The sequence below is a fragment of the Oryctolagus cuniculus genome, chromosome Y (genome assembly GCF_051225735.1).
Source record: "Oryctolagus cuniculus isolate XC-2025 breed Fujian yellow rabbit chromosome Y, ASM5122573v1, whole genome shotgun sequence".
Taxonomy (NCBI): Eukaryota; Metazoa; Chordata; class Mammalia; order Lagomorpha; family Leporidae; genus Oryctolagus; species Oryctolagus cuniculus.
The window spans coordinates 4111145-4124959 of NC_142889.1; the positions used below are offsets into that span (position 1 = coordinate 4111145).

Sequence of the window (13815 nt, forward strand, 5' to 3'; positions counted from 1 at the left end):
CTCTAGGGCCACAACTGGGTCTCCAGGGCTCCCTCCAGGGCCCCACCCGTGTCTCCAGGGCCACATAGGGGTCTCAGGGGCACACCCAGGTCTCTAGGGCCACATAGGGGTCTCAGGGGCAAACCCGGGTCTCTAGGGCCACATCAGGGTCTCCAGGGCCACATCCGGATCTCCAGGGCCACATCCGGGTCTCCACGGTCATATCAGGTCCCCAGGGTTCCATCCAGGTTTCCAGGGCCACATCCTGGTCCCCATGTAAAAATCCGGGTCTCCAGGGCCACATCTGAATCCCAGGGCTACACCTGGGTCTCCAGGGCCACATCTGGGTCTCCAGGACCGCATCCGGGTTTCCCAGGGCCACATCCGAGTCTCCAGGGCCACATCTGGCTCCCCAGGGCTCCACCCGGCTCTCCACAGCCACATCCAGGTCTCCAGGGCTCCCTCCAGTGCTAAAACTGGGTCCCAGGGCTCCATCCAAATCTCTGGACTCCATCCAGGTCTCTGGGCTCCATCCGGGTCTCTGGGCTCCATCCTGATCCCTAAGACTCCATCCGGGTCCGCAGGGCCACATCCGGGTCTCCAGGGCCACATCCAGTTCCCCAGGGCTCCATCCGGGCCTCCAGGCCACATCCGGGTCCCCCAGGGCCACATCGTGGTGTCTAGGGCAACCTCCGGGTCTCCATGACCACATCTGGGTCTCCAGGGCTCCCTCCAGGGCCACATCTGCGTCCCAGGGCTCCACCCGGGTCCAGGGCTGCATCCGGGTCCCCAGAGCCACATCCAGGTCTTCATGGCCACATCTGGGTCCCCAGGGCCACATCGGTCTCCCAGGGCTCCACCTGGGTTTCCCAGGGCCACATCTGGGTCCGCAGGGCCACACCCAGGTCTCCAGGGCCACACCCGGGTCTCCAGGACCACACCAGCGTCCAGGGCCACATCCGGATCTCCAGGGCTCCCTCCAGGGCCATATCTGGGTCCCAGAGCTCCACCCGGGGCCCAAGGGCCACATCCGAGTCCCCATAGCCACTTTCCGGTTCTCCAGGGCCACTTCCGGGTCCCCAGGGCCACATCTGGGTCTTCAGGACCACATCCAGTTCTCTGGGATACATCTGGGTCTCTGGGCTCCATCCGAGTCTCTGGGCTCCATCCGGGTCTCTGGGCCACATCTGGGTCCCTAAGGTTCCATCCAGTCCCTAAGGCTCCATTCGGGTCTCTGGGCTCCATCCGGGTCCCTAAGGCTCGATCTGAGTCTATGGGCTCCATTCGAGTCTCTGGGCTCCATCCGGGTTTCTGGGCTTCATCCTGGTCTCTGGGCTCCATCCCGATCCGTAAGGCTCCATCCGGGTCCCTAAGGCTCCAACCGGGTCCGTAAGGCTCTATCCGGGTCCCTAAGGCACCATCTGGGTCTCTGGGCTCCATCCCAATCCCTAAGGCTCCATCCAGGTCCCTAAGGCTCCAACCGGGTCCGTAAGGCTCTATCCGGGTCCCTAAGGCACCATCTGGGTATCTGGGCTCCATCCCGATCCCTAAGGCTCCATCCGGGTCCCTAAGGCTCCAACCGGGTCCGTAAGGCTCTATCCGGGTCCCTAAGGCACCATCCGGGTCTCTGGGCTCCATCCAAGTCTCTGGGCTCCATCCGGGTCCCTAAGGCTCCATTCGGGTCCCTAAGGCTCCATCCGAGTCTCTGGGCTCCATCCGGGTCTCTGGGCTCCATTAGGGTCCCTAAGGATCCATCCGGGACCCTAAGACTCCATCCGGGTTTCTGGGCTCCATCCAGGTCCCTAAGGCTCCATCCAGGTCCCTAAGGCTCCATTCTGGTAACTGGGCTCAATCCGGGTCGCTAAGGATCCATTCCGGTCTCTGTGCTCCACCCGGGTCTCCAGGGCCACATCTGGGTCACTGCACTCCATCTGGGTCTCTGGGCTCCATTAGAGTCTCTGGGCTCCATCCAGGTCTCTGGGCCCCATCCGAGTCTCTGGGCTCTATCCGGGTCTCTGGGCCACATCGGGCTCTCTGAGCTCCATCCGGGTCACTGGGCTCCATCCGGGTCTCTGGGCCACATCGGGGTCACTGGGCTCCATCCGGGTCTCTGGGCTCCATCCGGGTCTCTGGGCACCATTCGAATCTCTGGACTCCATCCGATGCTCTGGGCTCCATCCGGGTTCTTAAGGCTCCATCTTGTGTATAAGGCTCCCTCCGAGTCTCTAGGATCACTCCAGGTTCCTAAGGCTCCATCGAGGTCTCTGGGCTCCACCAGGGTCTCCGGGCCACATCCGAGTCCCCATTGCCACATCCGGGTCCCCAGGGCCACCTCCAGGTCTCTGGATTCCATCGGGTTCTCTGGGCTCCATCCGAGTCTCTGGGCTGCATCCGGGTCTCTTGGCTCCTTCCGGGTACCTAAGGCTCCATCCGAGTCTCTGACCTCCATCCGGGTCCCTAAGACTCCATCCGAATTCCTAAGGCTCTATCTGGGTTCCTAAGGCTCCATCCGAGTCTATGGATTCCCTCCGGCTTACACAGAGCCGGGCGGGGATACTACACCTCCCCGAAGCCTCAGCGGCGGCGGCGACGCTCTACGTGTGGGCTGTACTGGCCTGAGTGACAGGTAGCCGACCCAATGGCTTCCCCGGTCTCAGACTCCGGACCACTCAGACGTGGGGTGGGTGTGTGCTTCCTGTTTCGGAGGCGTCTGCTCGGGGCGGAAATGGTGTGGAAAGGAACCGTGTTTCAACCCAGCTGTCTTCTTTCTCTTCTTAGAAAAAAAGCTGTGAGGCCTAATTTTCCTGACCTGAGCTATCATTTTCCTTTTATCATCTGTGGGCCATATTTCCTGGTTTCACATTGCCCAGCCACCCTCTGCTTGGACAGGGTGGACCGGGGAGACTACAACTCCCCAAAGCCTCAGCGGCAGGGCGCTCTGCGGCTGGGCTCGTCTGAGTGACAGGTCGGGCAGCCATTGGCTTCACGCGGTCTCAGACTCCGTTGCCAATCAGATGCTGAGTGGTTGTGTCGCCCTGTTTCTGCGGCTCGGGGCGGAAATGGTGTGGAAAGGAACCGCCTCGAGCCACGCCCCTCGCGGCTCCTGACTGGACGCGGGAAGTGACGTCTGCGCGCACCACGCGGCAGTCGTCCCGCCCATGTCCAGCTCGGACCGGACGGGCAGCTTCGGGTCTGTGTCCCGCACGTCCCTGGCAGCCCCTGAGCGGGCGCGTACCCGCCTGTCCGTCCGCCAGAACCTCGCCCTGTAGCTTGGCCCTGCCTGCCCTTGTCTGGGAGGAGGAACGCGCAGGAGGAGCCCAGAACCTGTCTTCTGCCACGCTGCCTGCCCGCGCCCAGCACGGGCGGGACAGGCCGGACTGTTCCTCCTCATCCAGCAGAGCCAGTCAGGGCCGGGCAGAGGGCGAGGTTCTGAACCTAGACCTGCGCCTCACTCGTCCAGGGAGGCCAGGCAGCCACCGGCGAGGAAGGAGGTGGCGTTCTGAGCGCGCACTGGAAAAAGTCATTAGCGGCAGTGCAGAGGGCGGGAGGAGGCGCACTCGGGCAGCTTCCGGGTCGCCTTAGGGGCAGCAGGAGCGCTAAGGGGGTGGGGTTTAGGCGGGAGACTGACAGATTCCCGGTCCAGTCAGGGGCAGAAGGAGCGCTAAGGGGGTGGGGTGCTGGCGGGAGACTGACAGGATCCCGGTCCAGTCAGGGGCAGGCAGCACCTCCAAGGGGGTGGGGTTTAGGCGGGAGACTGACAGGTTCCCCGTCCAGTCAGGGGCAGGCAGCATCGCCAAAGGGGTGGGGTTTAGGCGGGAGACTGACAGGTTCCCCGTCCAGTCAGGGGCAGAAGGAGCGCCAAGGGGGTGGGGTTTAGGCGGGAGAGTGACAGGATCCCCGTCCAGTCAGGGGCAGAAATAGCGCCAAGAGGGTGGGGTTTAGGCGGGAGAGTGACAGGTTCCCCGTCCACAGGGGCAGAAATAGCGCCAAGAGGGTGGGGTTTAGGCGGGAGACTGACAAGTTCCCCGTCCAGTCAGGTGCAGGAAGGGGAGCGCTAAAGGGGTGGGGTTTAGGCGGGAGACTGACAGGTTCCCCGTCCACTCAGGGGCAGAAGGAGCGCCGAGGGGGTGGGGTTTACTCTCTTTTCTTGAAAATAAAAGCTCTATGATCTAATTTTCCTGACCTAAGTTATCATTTTTCTTTTATCATCTGTGGGCCATATTCCCTGGTTTCACATTGTCCAGCCACGCTCGGCTTGCACAGAGCGGGGCGGGGAGACTACAACTCCCGGAAGCCTCAGCGGCGCCGGCGACGCTCTACGTGTGGGCTGTACTGGCCTGAGTGACAGGTAGCCGACCCAATGGCTTTCCCGGTCTCAGACTCCGAACCGCTCAGACGCGGGGTGGGTGTGTGCTTCCTGTTTCGGAGGCGTCTGCTCGGGGCGGAAATTCTATATGTAAGAGCTGAGAAAGCTTTCTTTTCTTTCAAAAAAAAAAAAAAAAAAGCTCTGAGGCCTAATTTTCCTGACCTAAATGATCATTTTTCTTTTATCATCTGTGGGCCATATTCCCTGGTTTTACATTGTCCAGCCACCCTCTGCTTGGACAGGGTGGACCGGGAAGACTACAACTCCCCAAAGCCTCAGCGGCAGGGCGCTCTGCGGCTGGGCTCGTCTGAGTGACAGGTCGGGCAGCCATTGGCTTCACGCGGTCTCAGACTCCGTTGCCAATCAGATGCTGAGTGGTTGTGTCGCCCTGTTTCTGCGGCTCGGGGCGGAAATGGTGTGGAAAGGAACCGCCTCGAGCCACGCCCCTCGCGGCTCCTGACTGGACGCGGGAAGTGACGTCTGCGCGCACCACGCGGCAGTCGTCCCGCCCATGTCCAGCTCGGACCCGACCGGGCAGCTTCGGGTCTGGGTCCCGCACGTCCCTGGCAGCCCCTGAGCGGGCGCGTACCCGCCTGTCCGTCCGCCAGAACCTCGCCCTGTAGCTTGGCCCTGCCTGCCCTTGTCTGGGAGGAGGAACGCGCAGGAGGAGCCCAGAACCTGTCTTCTGCGACGCTGCCTGCCCGCGCCCAGCACGGGCGGGACAGGCCGGACTGTTCCTCCTCATCCAGCAGAGCCAGTCAGGGCCGGGCAGAGGGCGAGGTTCTGAACCGAGACCTGCGCCTCACTCGTCCAGGGAGGCCAGGCAGCCACCGGCGAGGAAGGAGGTGGCGTTCTGAGCGCGCACTGGAAAAAGTCATTAGCGGCAGTGCAGAGGGCGGGAGGAGGCGCCCTCCGGCAGCTTCCGGGTCGCGTTAGGGGCAGCAGGAGCGCTGAGGGGGTGGGGTGCTGGCGGGAGACTGACAGATTCCCGGTCCAGTCAGGGGCAGAAGGAGCGCCAAGGGGGTGGGGTGCTGGCGGGAGACTGACAGGATCCCGGTCCAGTCAGGGGCAGGCAGCACCGCCAAGGGGGTGGGGTTTAGGCGGGAGACTGACAGGTTCCCGGTCCAGTCAGGGGCAGAAGGAGCGCCAAGGGGGTGGGGTTTAGGCGGGAGAGTGACAGGATCCCGGTCCAATCAGGGGCAGGCAGCACCGCCAAGGGGGTGGGGTTTAGGCGGGAGACTGACAGGTTCCCCGTGCAGTCAGGGGCAGAAGGAGCGCCAAGGGGGTGGGGTGCTGGCGGGAGACTGACAGGATCCCGGTCCAGTCAGGGGCAGGCAGCACCGCCTAGGGGGTGGGGTTTAGGCGGGAGACTGACAGGTTCCCGGTCCAGGCAGGGGCAGGCAGGGGAGCTAGGGATGCGGGGTTCTGGTTGACGACGGGCAGCTTTTGGTCCGAGTCAGGAGCTGGCAGGGGAGCCAAGGAGGTGGGGTTCTGGCGGGAGACTGACAGGTTCCCCGTCCAGTCAGGGGCAGAAGGAGCGCCGAGGGGCTGGGGGTTTAGGCGGGAGACTGACAGGATCCCGGTCCAATCAGGGGCAGGCAGGGGAGCTAAGGGGGTGGGTGTCTGGCGGGAGACTGACAGGTTCCCGGTCCAGGCAGGGGCAGGCAGGGGAGCTAGGGATGCGGGGTTCTGGTTGACGACGGGCAGCTTTTGGTCCGAGTCAGGAGCTGGCAGGGGAGCCAAGGAGGTGGGGTTCTGGCGGGAGACTGACAGGGTCCCGTCCAGTCTGGGGCAGGCAGGACCGCCAAGGGGGTGGGGTTCTGGCGGCAGAGTGACAGTTTCCCGGTGCAGTTGTGGGCCGGCAGGGGAGCTAAGGCCTTGGGGTTTGGGCGCAGACTGACAGGTTCCTGGTCCAGTCAGGGGCAGGAAGGGGACCCAAGGAGGTGGGGTTCTGGCGGGAGACTGACAGGTTGCGGGTCCATCAGGGGCAGGCAAGGGAGCTAAGAACATGGGGTTATGACTGAAGATTGACAGGGTCCGGTCTAGTAAGGCCAGGCAGGGGAACAAAGGAGATATGGTTCTGACTGCAGACTTACATGTTCCTGGTCCTTATGGCCTGGCAGGGAGGCTAAGAGTGTGGGGTTCTGGCCTCAGACTCACAGGTTCCTGATCCACTCATGGGCAGGCAGGGGAGCAAAAAGTTGGTGTGATGGCCACAGACAGACAGGTTTCCAGTCCCATCAGGAGCAGTCTGCGGACCTAAGGATGTTGGGTTCCTGTTACAGATTGACATGTACAGTCAATGCTACTCAGCACAGCCACAGGAAGTTGGGTTCTGGGCACAGGCTGTCAGGTCTAGGTACCATCAGGGCCACACAGGGCAGCCTCAGGGAGTGAGGTCCTGGCAGCAGACTGACAGGTTCCCGGTGAAGTCAAGGAAGTGGATTCTGGCTTCAGTACAGTAGAGATTGCTGAACAAAGTAACTCCCTGCATCCAAAGCTTCTGTGCTGTAAGCCCCCCTGTGACTCCCTGTATCCAAAGCTTCCATGTTGTATGTAACTCCGTTTTCCTGCTGATGTAGCCCTTTTTCCCTTTAAAAACTCTCCCTAAGAAAGATCGGGGCCTCACTCCTTCCTCTGCTGTGCTGGTTGGTTGGATGGGGTCCCTGTCGCGGCTTGTACTCCTGAATAAACCTTGCTTTTGCAGTTCGGTGTGATCGACACTCTGGGGGTCTCTGCAGGGATCTAATGATCTGGGCACAGCATACTTTTTGGTACCCAGCAGTTGAATTATTAATAAAGACCCTCCACGACATTGAGAAACTGAGGACTGGATGACTTCAATGCTGAACATGATCCAAAGAAAAATTGATTCCAATTGTTCTCAAGCTTTTGAAAACATGGATATTATCCCAGACTCCTTTTATGAGGCCAGCATCACCTAATTCTAAAACCAGAAAAAGATACAATAAGGAAAGATAATTATAGAGCAATGTCTGATGAATATAGATGCAAAAGTCCTCAACAAAGTACGATATAATTAAATCCAACAATGTATCAGCAAGAATGTGCATCAGGACCAAGTCAAATTTATTCCTGGCATGCAGGAATCATTCAACTTATGAAAGTTTAGTAAAGAATGTAGCTAGAAAGAAGGGAAAACTTCTAATTTAGGCATTTTATCCATTTTATTTAACCAAAATATTTGCTGCGACAAGACTTTGCAACATGTGTATTGTGTAAATTATCTGTGAATGTTTTATTTTAACTTGTTTTGCAGGGAGGAAAACCAACATTAGGCAGAAAGTCATATTTGCATTGCTAAGAGACAAGTCCTCTTATGATGTCACAGTAACTCAGGACCATGGTGATGGCTGACATCAGCTAGTCTTGTGTAAGTCTACTAAAGCAACATTTGAGGCCTCAGTTCTCAAAACCAGGCAGAAGCCAAAGAAAAATTTATTTGAGATGGCCCAGGTTCCCTCAGAAGTTCAAGGTGTCTCTCCTCAGAGTGGAACAACTGATTCAGAAAACACCACTGAAGCTCCAGGCTGGTATCCCACAATTGATAATGACTTGGATTTAAGGTCTGTAGTTGAAGAAAATGCCTTTCAAGCTTTATCTGAAGGACCCTTGATAAAAAGACCACGCTATACACTTTGTATGTCTGACACCCCAGAAGGGAATGATTTTGTTTCTCTGACCTTTCCTGTAAAACTTTGGAAGATAGTTGAAAGTGATCAATTTAAGTCAATTTGGTGGGACGAAAATGGGACTTCTATTGTGATAAATGAAGAATACTTTAAGAAAGAAGTGTTGGAAAGAAAGACCCCTTTTAAGATATTTGAAACAGACAGCATGAAAAGTTTAGTTCGACAGCTTAACCTTTATGGATTTAGAAAAATACGACAAGATTTCCAAAGCTCTGCATCCCTGACTGACTTTCTGGAAGAAGAAAACAACATACCTGTTTTTAGCAAGGTATTCAACATATTCACTTACAACTAATGTAGGCATCACAACTAAGTTTAGTTTGTACCTCACTTAATATATTTATTTATGGAGTAAGACACAAAGTTTAAAATTAGCTGGATCAACATTAAATTTTTATGAGAAGAAAGTTTGAAATTCAAAAATATAAGCAATGTTACTAGTTATTTTGAATCTTATCAATGAGCTCCACACAAAGAAGTTAAGGTCAGTTTAGTGGAACGGTTATCATATTTAAATGTTTGCTAACTTTTACATTTAGGAATAATCAAGTTTTATTTGTTGTAATTATGTTGAACCTGATATTTTAGATTTTATAATTTTATCTATTCATTTATTCATAGATTGCATATATTCATATATATTAATTTGTGACTCTTGGTTTGAAGTATCACTAAATGCTTTCTCCTTTGGTTTCAGTTACTGTTCTATCAGAATCCAAATTTTAAGCGAGGATGTCCCCAACTTCTAGTAAGAATGAAGCGCAGAGTTGGGATTAAACACACATCTCCACCATCTGCTTCTTTAGTTCACAATCTTGACAAGACATACCACAGTGCAGGCGAGTATGTGCATACTCAAAATCCTAGCTCATCTACAGAAACTAATGAAGAAAGGTTACTTTCAACTTCTACAAATTTAAATGTGCCTCCTACTAGCCACAGAATTGCTAATTCAAATGATCCAGTGACAAGTAATATTTTGACTCCATCATCAACTTTAATTGCACCATCAGTACAATTTGTAACAAATCAACATGCTCTTTTAAATCAAATGACCACTTCTCATAGGCATTCATATAGCACCTACTCTCAAGCACATGGCCATATCCTGAATGTTGTGACAACTACAACTTCTATTTCCCAATTTCAAATATTGTCTCCTGTACAGAATAATTATTTTGGACTGATGGCAAACCGTCCTGTTTTTGCACCTAGACATCCTTCTTTAGCAACAATTGTGGGTCCTTTTTCTAGCACGTTAACAGCAAGCAATCCATGGTTCACTATGCCAATGATAGCTAGTAGAACTGCTGCCTCCCCGCCAATGTCAACTAATCAACCATCCTCAATATACCAATATCCTAATTTTAACTGACCTTTGACTAAATGAAAATTAGACACGGAAAGGTGTTATGTTCATCAGTTCTGGAAAAATAACTGAAATTCTATTACTTGAACAATAAAATGACATGTTCAACTTTATGATTTTTTTTCTTTTCAAAATATAGTTTTATAGTAAATATTTTATATTGACAGGAGACTAGTCTGCTATTAGTTGTATAGTTTATGAAGTTCCAGTCATTTGATATGAAACTTCACATTGAATATTTGAAAGTTAACTTTATTTCATTTTATATTTTATAAAGAAATGTATTAATACATTGCATTCTCAGGGTCAAAGCAAATGCATTAATAATTGCTAGAACATAATTCTATTCAATTTTTTAAGTTAGTCTGGTTTTTTTGGTAGCTTTTATTTAATCAATATAAATTTCCAAAGTACAGCTTATGGATTACAATGGCTTCCCCCCCATAACATCCCTCCCACCCACAACCCTCCCCTTTCCCACTCCCTCTCCCCTTCCATTCACATCAAGATTCATTTTCGATTCTCTTTATATACAGAAGATCAGTTTAGCATACATTAAGTAAAGATTTCAGGCCAGCGCCGCGGCTCACTAGGCTAATCCTCCGTCTAGCGGCACCGGCACACCGGGTTCTAGTCCCGGTCGGGGCGCCGGATTCTGTCCCGGTTGCCCCTCTTCCAGGCCAGCTCTCTGCTGTGGCCAGGGAGTGCAGTGGAGGATGGCCCAGGTGCTTGGGCCCTGCACCCCATGGGAGACCAGGAAAAGCACCTGGCTCCTGGCTCCTGCCATCGAATCAGCGCGGTGCGCCGGCCGCAGTGCGCCGGCCGCGGCGGCCATTGGAGGGTGAACCAACGGCAAAGGAAGACCTTTCTCTCTATCTCTCTCTCTCACTGTCCACTCTGCCTGTCAAAAAAAAAAAATTAAAAAAAAAAAGATTTCAACAGTTTGCTCCCACACAGAAACATAAAGTGAAAAATACTGTTTGAGTATTAGTTATAGCATTAAATCTCAATGTACAGCACACCAAGGACAGAGATCCTACATGAGGAGTAAGTTCACAGTGACTCCTGTTGTTGACTTAACAAATTGACACTCCTGTTTATGGCATCAGTAATCACCCTAGGCTCTAGTCATGAGTCGCCAAGGCTATGGAAGCCTTTTGAGTTTGCCGACTTCGATCTTGTTCGGACAGGGTCATAGTCAAAGTGGAAGTTCTCTCCTCCCTTCAGAGAAAGGTACCTCCTTCTTTGATGGCCCATTCTTTCCACTGGGATCTCACTCACAGAGATCTTTCATTTAGGTGTTTTTTTTTTTTTTTTTCCAGAGTGTCTTGGCTTTCCATGCCTGAAATACTCTCATGGGCTCTTCAGCCAGATCTGAATGCCTTAAGGGCTGATTCTGAGGCCAGAGTGCTGTTAGGACATCTGCCATTCTATGAGTCTGCTGTGTATCCTGCTTCCCACATTGGATGGTTCTCTCCCTTTTTGATTATATCAGTTAGTATTAGCAGACACTAGTCTTGTTTGTGTGATCCCTTTGACTCTTAGACCTATCAGTGTGATCAATTGTGAACTGAAATAAATCACCGGGAGTAGTGAGATGGCATTGGTACATGCCACCTTGATGGGATTGAATTGGAATCCCCTGGTATGTTTCTAACTCTACCGTTTGAGGTAAGTCAGCTTGAGCATGTCCCGAATTGCACATCTCTTCCCTCTCTTATTCCCACTCTTATGTTTAACAGTGATCACTTTTCAGTTAAGTTTCAGCACTTAAGAAGAATTGTGTGTTAATTACAGAATTCAACCAATAGTAATAGAACAAAAAAAGAAAAAATACTAAAATGGATAAAGTATTACATTGTACATCAACAGTCAGGACAAGAGCTGATCAAGTCACCATTTCTCACAGTGTCCATTTCACTTCAACAGGTTTCCTCTTTGGTGCTCAGTCAGTTGTCACCGATCAGGGAGAACATATGATATTTGTCCCTTTGGGACTGGCCTATTTCACTCAGCATGATGTTTTCAAGGTTTCTCCATCTTGTTGCAAATGACTGGGTTTCATTGTTTTTGACTGCTGTATAGTATTCTATAGAGTACATGTCCCATAATTTCTTTATCCAGTCTACTGTTGATGGGCATTTAGGTTGGTTCCAGGTCTTAGCTATTGTGAATTGAGCTGCACTAAACATTAATGTGCAGACAGCTTGTTTGTTTGCCAATTTAATTTCCTTTGGGTAAATTCCAAGGAGTGGGATGGCTGGGTTGTATGGTAAGGTTATATTCAGGTTTCTGAGGAATCTCCAGACTGACTTCCATAGTGGCTTGACCAGTTTGCATTCCCACCAACAGTGGGTTAGTGCCCCTTTTTCCCCACATCCTCGCCAGCATCTGTTGTTGGTAGATTTCTGAATGTGAGCCATTCTAACCGGGGTGAGGTGGAACCTCATTGTGGTTCTGATTTGCATTTCCCTGAGTGCTAGTGATCCTGAACATTTAGGTTTTCTGTCTTCCTGGTTCAATTTAGGTAGATTGTATGTGTCCAGGAATCTCTCCATTTCTGATAGATTTCCCTGTTTGCTGGCATACAAGTCTGTGAGTCTAATTGGAGATCCTTTGAGAGTAATCTGACGTTTCTCTCTTGCACATTTTAGGATCTTTTCTTTATGCTTCACTGTGGTGAGTTTAATTACCACGTGTCGTGGTGAGGATCTCTTTTGGTCATGTTTATTGGGGGTTCTATGAGCTTCCTGTACTAGGATGTCTCTGTCCTTCTCCAAACCTGGAAAGTTCTCTGCTAGTATCTCACTAAAAAGGCCTTCTAATCCTTTCTCTCTCTCCATGCCTTCAGGAACTCCTAGAACTCGAATGTTGGTTTTTTCAATAGTATCCTGTAGATTCCCAACAATATTTTTTAGATTTCTAATTTCCTCTTCTTTTCTTTGGTTTGACTGTATGTTTTCCTGTGCTCTATCTTCTAAGTCCGATATTCTCTCTTCTGCTTCACCCATTCTGTTTTTAAGGCTTTCTAATGTGTTTGTCATTTGATCTATTGAGCTCTTCATTTCATTTTGATTTCTCTTCACTATTACACTTTCCTGTTCTACTAGTTTCTGTGTTTCATTTTGATTCTTCCTTAAAATTTCATTTTCACGAGAGAGATTTTCAATCCTGTCCAGTAAGGATTTCTGTAGTTCAAGGATTTGCTTTTGAAAACTTCTAAATGTTCTTATCATAAATTTTTTGAAATCTCTATCTTTCATTTCTTCTATCTCATCATCTTCATAATCTTGAATTGGGGTGTCTTGTTCATTTTGGGGGTGCCATAATGTCTTCCTTGATCTTGTTTCCTCGGTTTCTGCATTTGTTGCTTGGCATTGTGGATACTCTTTGGATGCTTCTTCCCTTGCTGTGGTGTTTTTTTCTTGTTATACTATGACTGTATTAAGTGGACTGTCTGCTTTTGATGGAGCCTTAGAGGCTTGAGATGGGTGTGGCCTGAGAGCCTGTTTGGTTCCTCAGGGTTAAGGGTATGCCAAAGGTGACACTCCCAGGTTAGGCATGGTAAATCTCTCTCTTTTTTTATTTATTATTTTTTTATTCAGAAGGGAAGTAATGCTGCACAGCTAAGCAGAATTGAAGGTAGTCAGCGTCCAATCTCTGGCTCCTGTGGGTATAACATTCATCTGCTCTTTCCCAAGGACCACACAGGTAATCAGTAGAGGGATTTGTCTATGGAGAAAATCCTGAACAATCATACAACATTGAGTGGGAGAGAGGACCATCAGTACACACAGGTTGGGAGTAGAGCCACTGATGTTAGAGTAGAGGCTGTGATTACAAAGGAATGAGGCCCCAAGTGGGCTAGACAGGGTCTAGAAGAGTTACTAGTGGAGGACCTAAGGAAGCTGCTGTCTAAGCCACAAATAAGTTCTCTGATTGAGAGGCAAATAGAACCTGACAGAAGGGGCTTGATAATCTGCTGGGCTTTATGGTCCTGTCAGTTATGAGGCCCAGACTCATCTATCTCTTTACATGGGGTACATTTTAAGAGAGGTGTGAACCTCCTTGGGGAAGGCACCCTGTTGACTTCCATTACCAGCTGGCCTGGGAGGAGAGTTGGCCAGGTAAAGGCAGATGGCATCTCCAACAGGAAATTTACAGTTCTGCCTGTAATGTTGCAGACCCTGCTTGGCCACCCCTTCAGCAGCAGTGGTCACCTTGGAAGCTGGGCTGAGTGAAAGACTTTTCAGCTTAGAGCCAATAAGATCCATGACTCTCACCTGGGTATCCTTCAACTCCAGGGCAGGTCCATTTCCAGTGATCCAACTCTTGGCTGGCAGAGCTGCCAGGGCTCTTAATGAGCTGATTTCTATTAAAGTCCAGGC

At 51.2% G+C, this 13815-nt stretch overlaps 1 protein-coding gene across 1 annotated transcript; it reads left to right on the forward strand.

Annotated features, from left to right (window-relative positions):
- The first annotated feature begins 7813 nt into the window (after nt 1-7813).
- LOC149119130 (heat shock transcription factor, Y-linked-like) lies at nt 7814-13437 on the forward strand. The gene is made up of 3 exons (XM_089325279.1): nt 7814-8326; nt 8756-9259; nt 13432-13437. Exons 1-3 carry the CDS (start codon nt 7814-7816, stop codon nt 13435-13437), a joined length of 1023 nt encoding a protein of 340 aa, XP_089181405.1.
- The last annotated feature ends 378 nt before the right edge of the window (nt 13438-13815 follow it).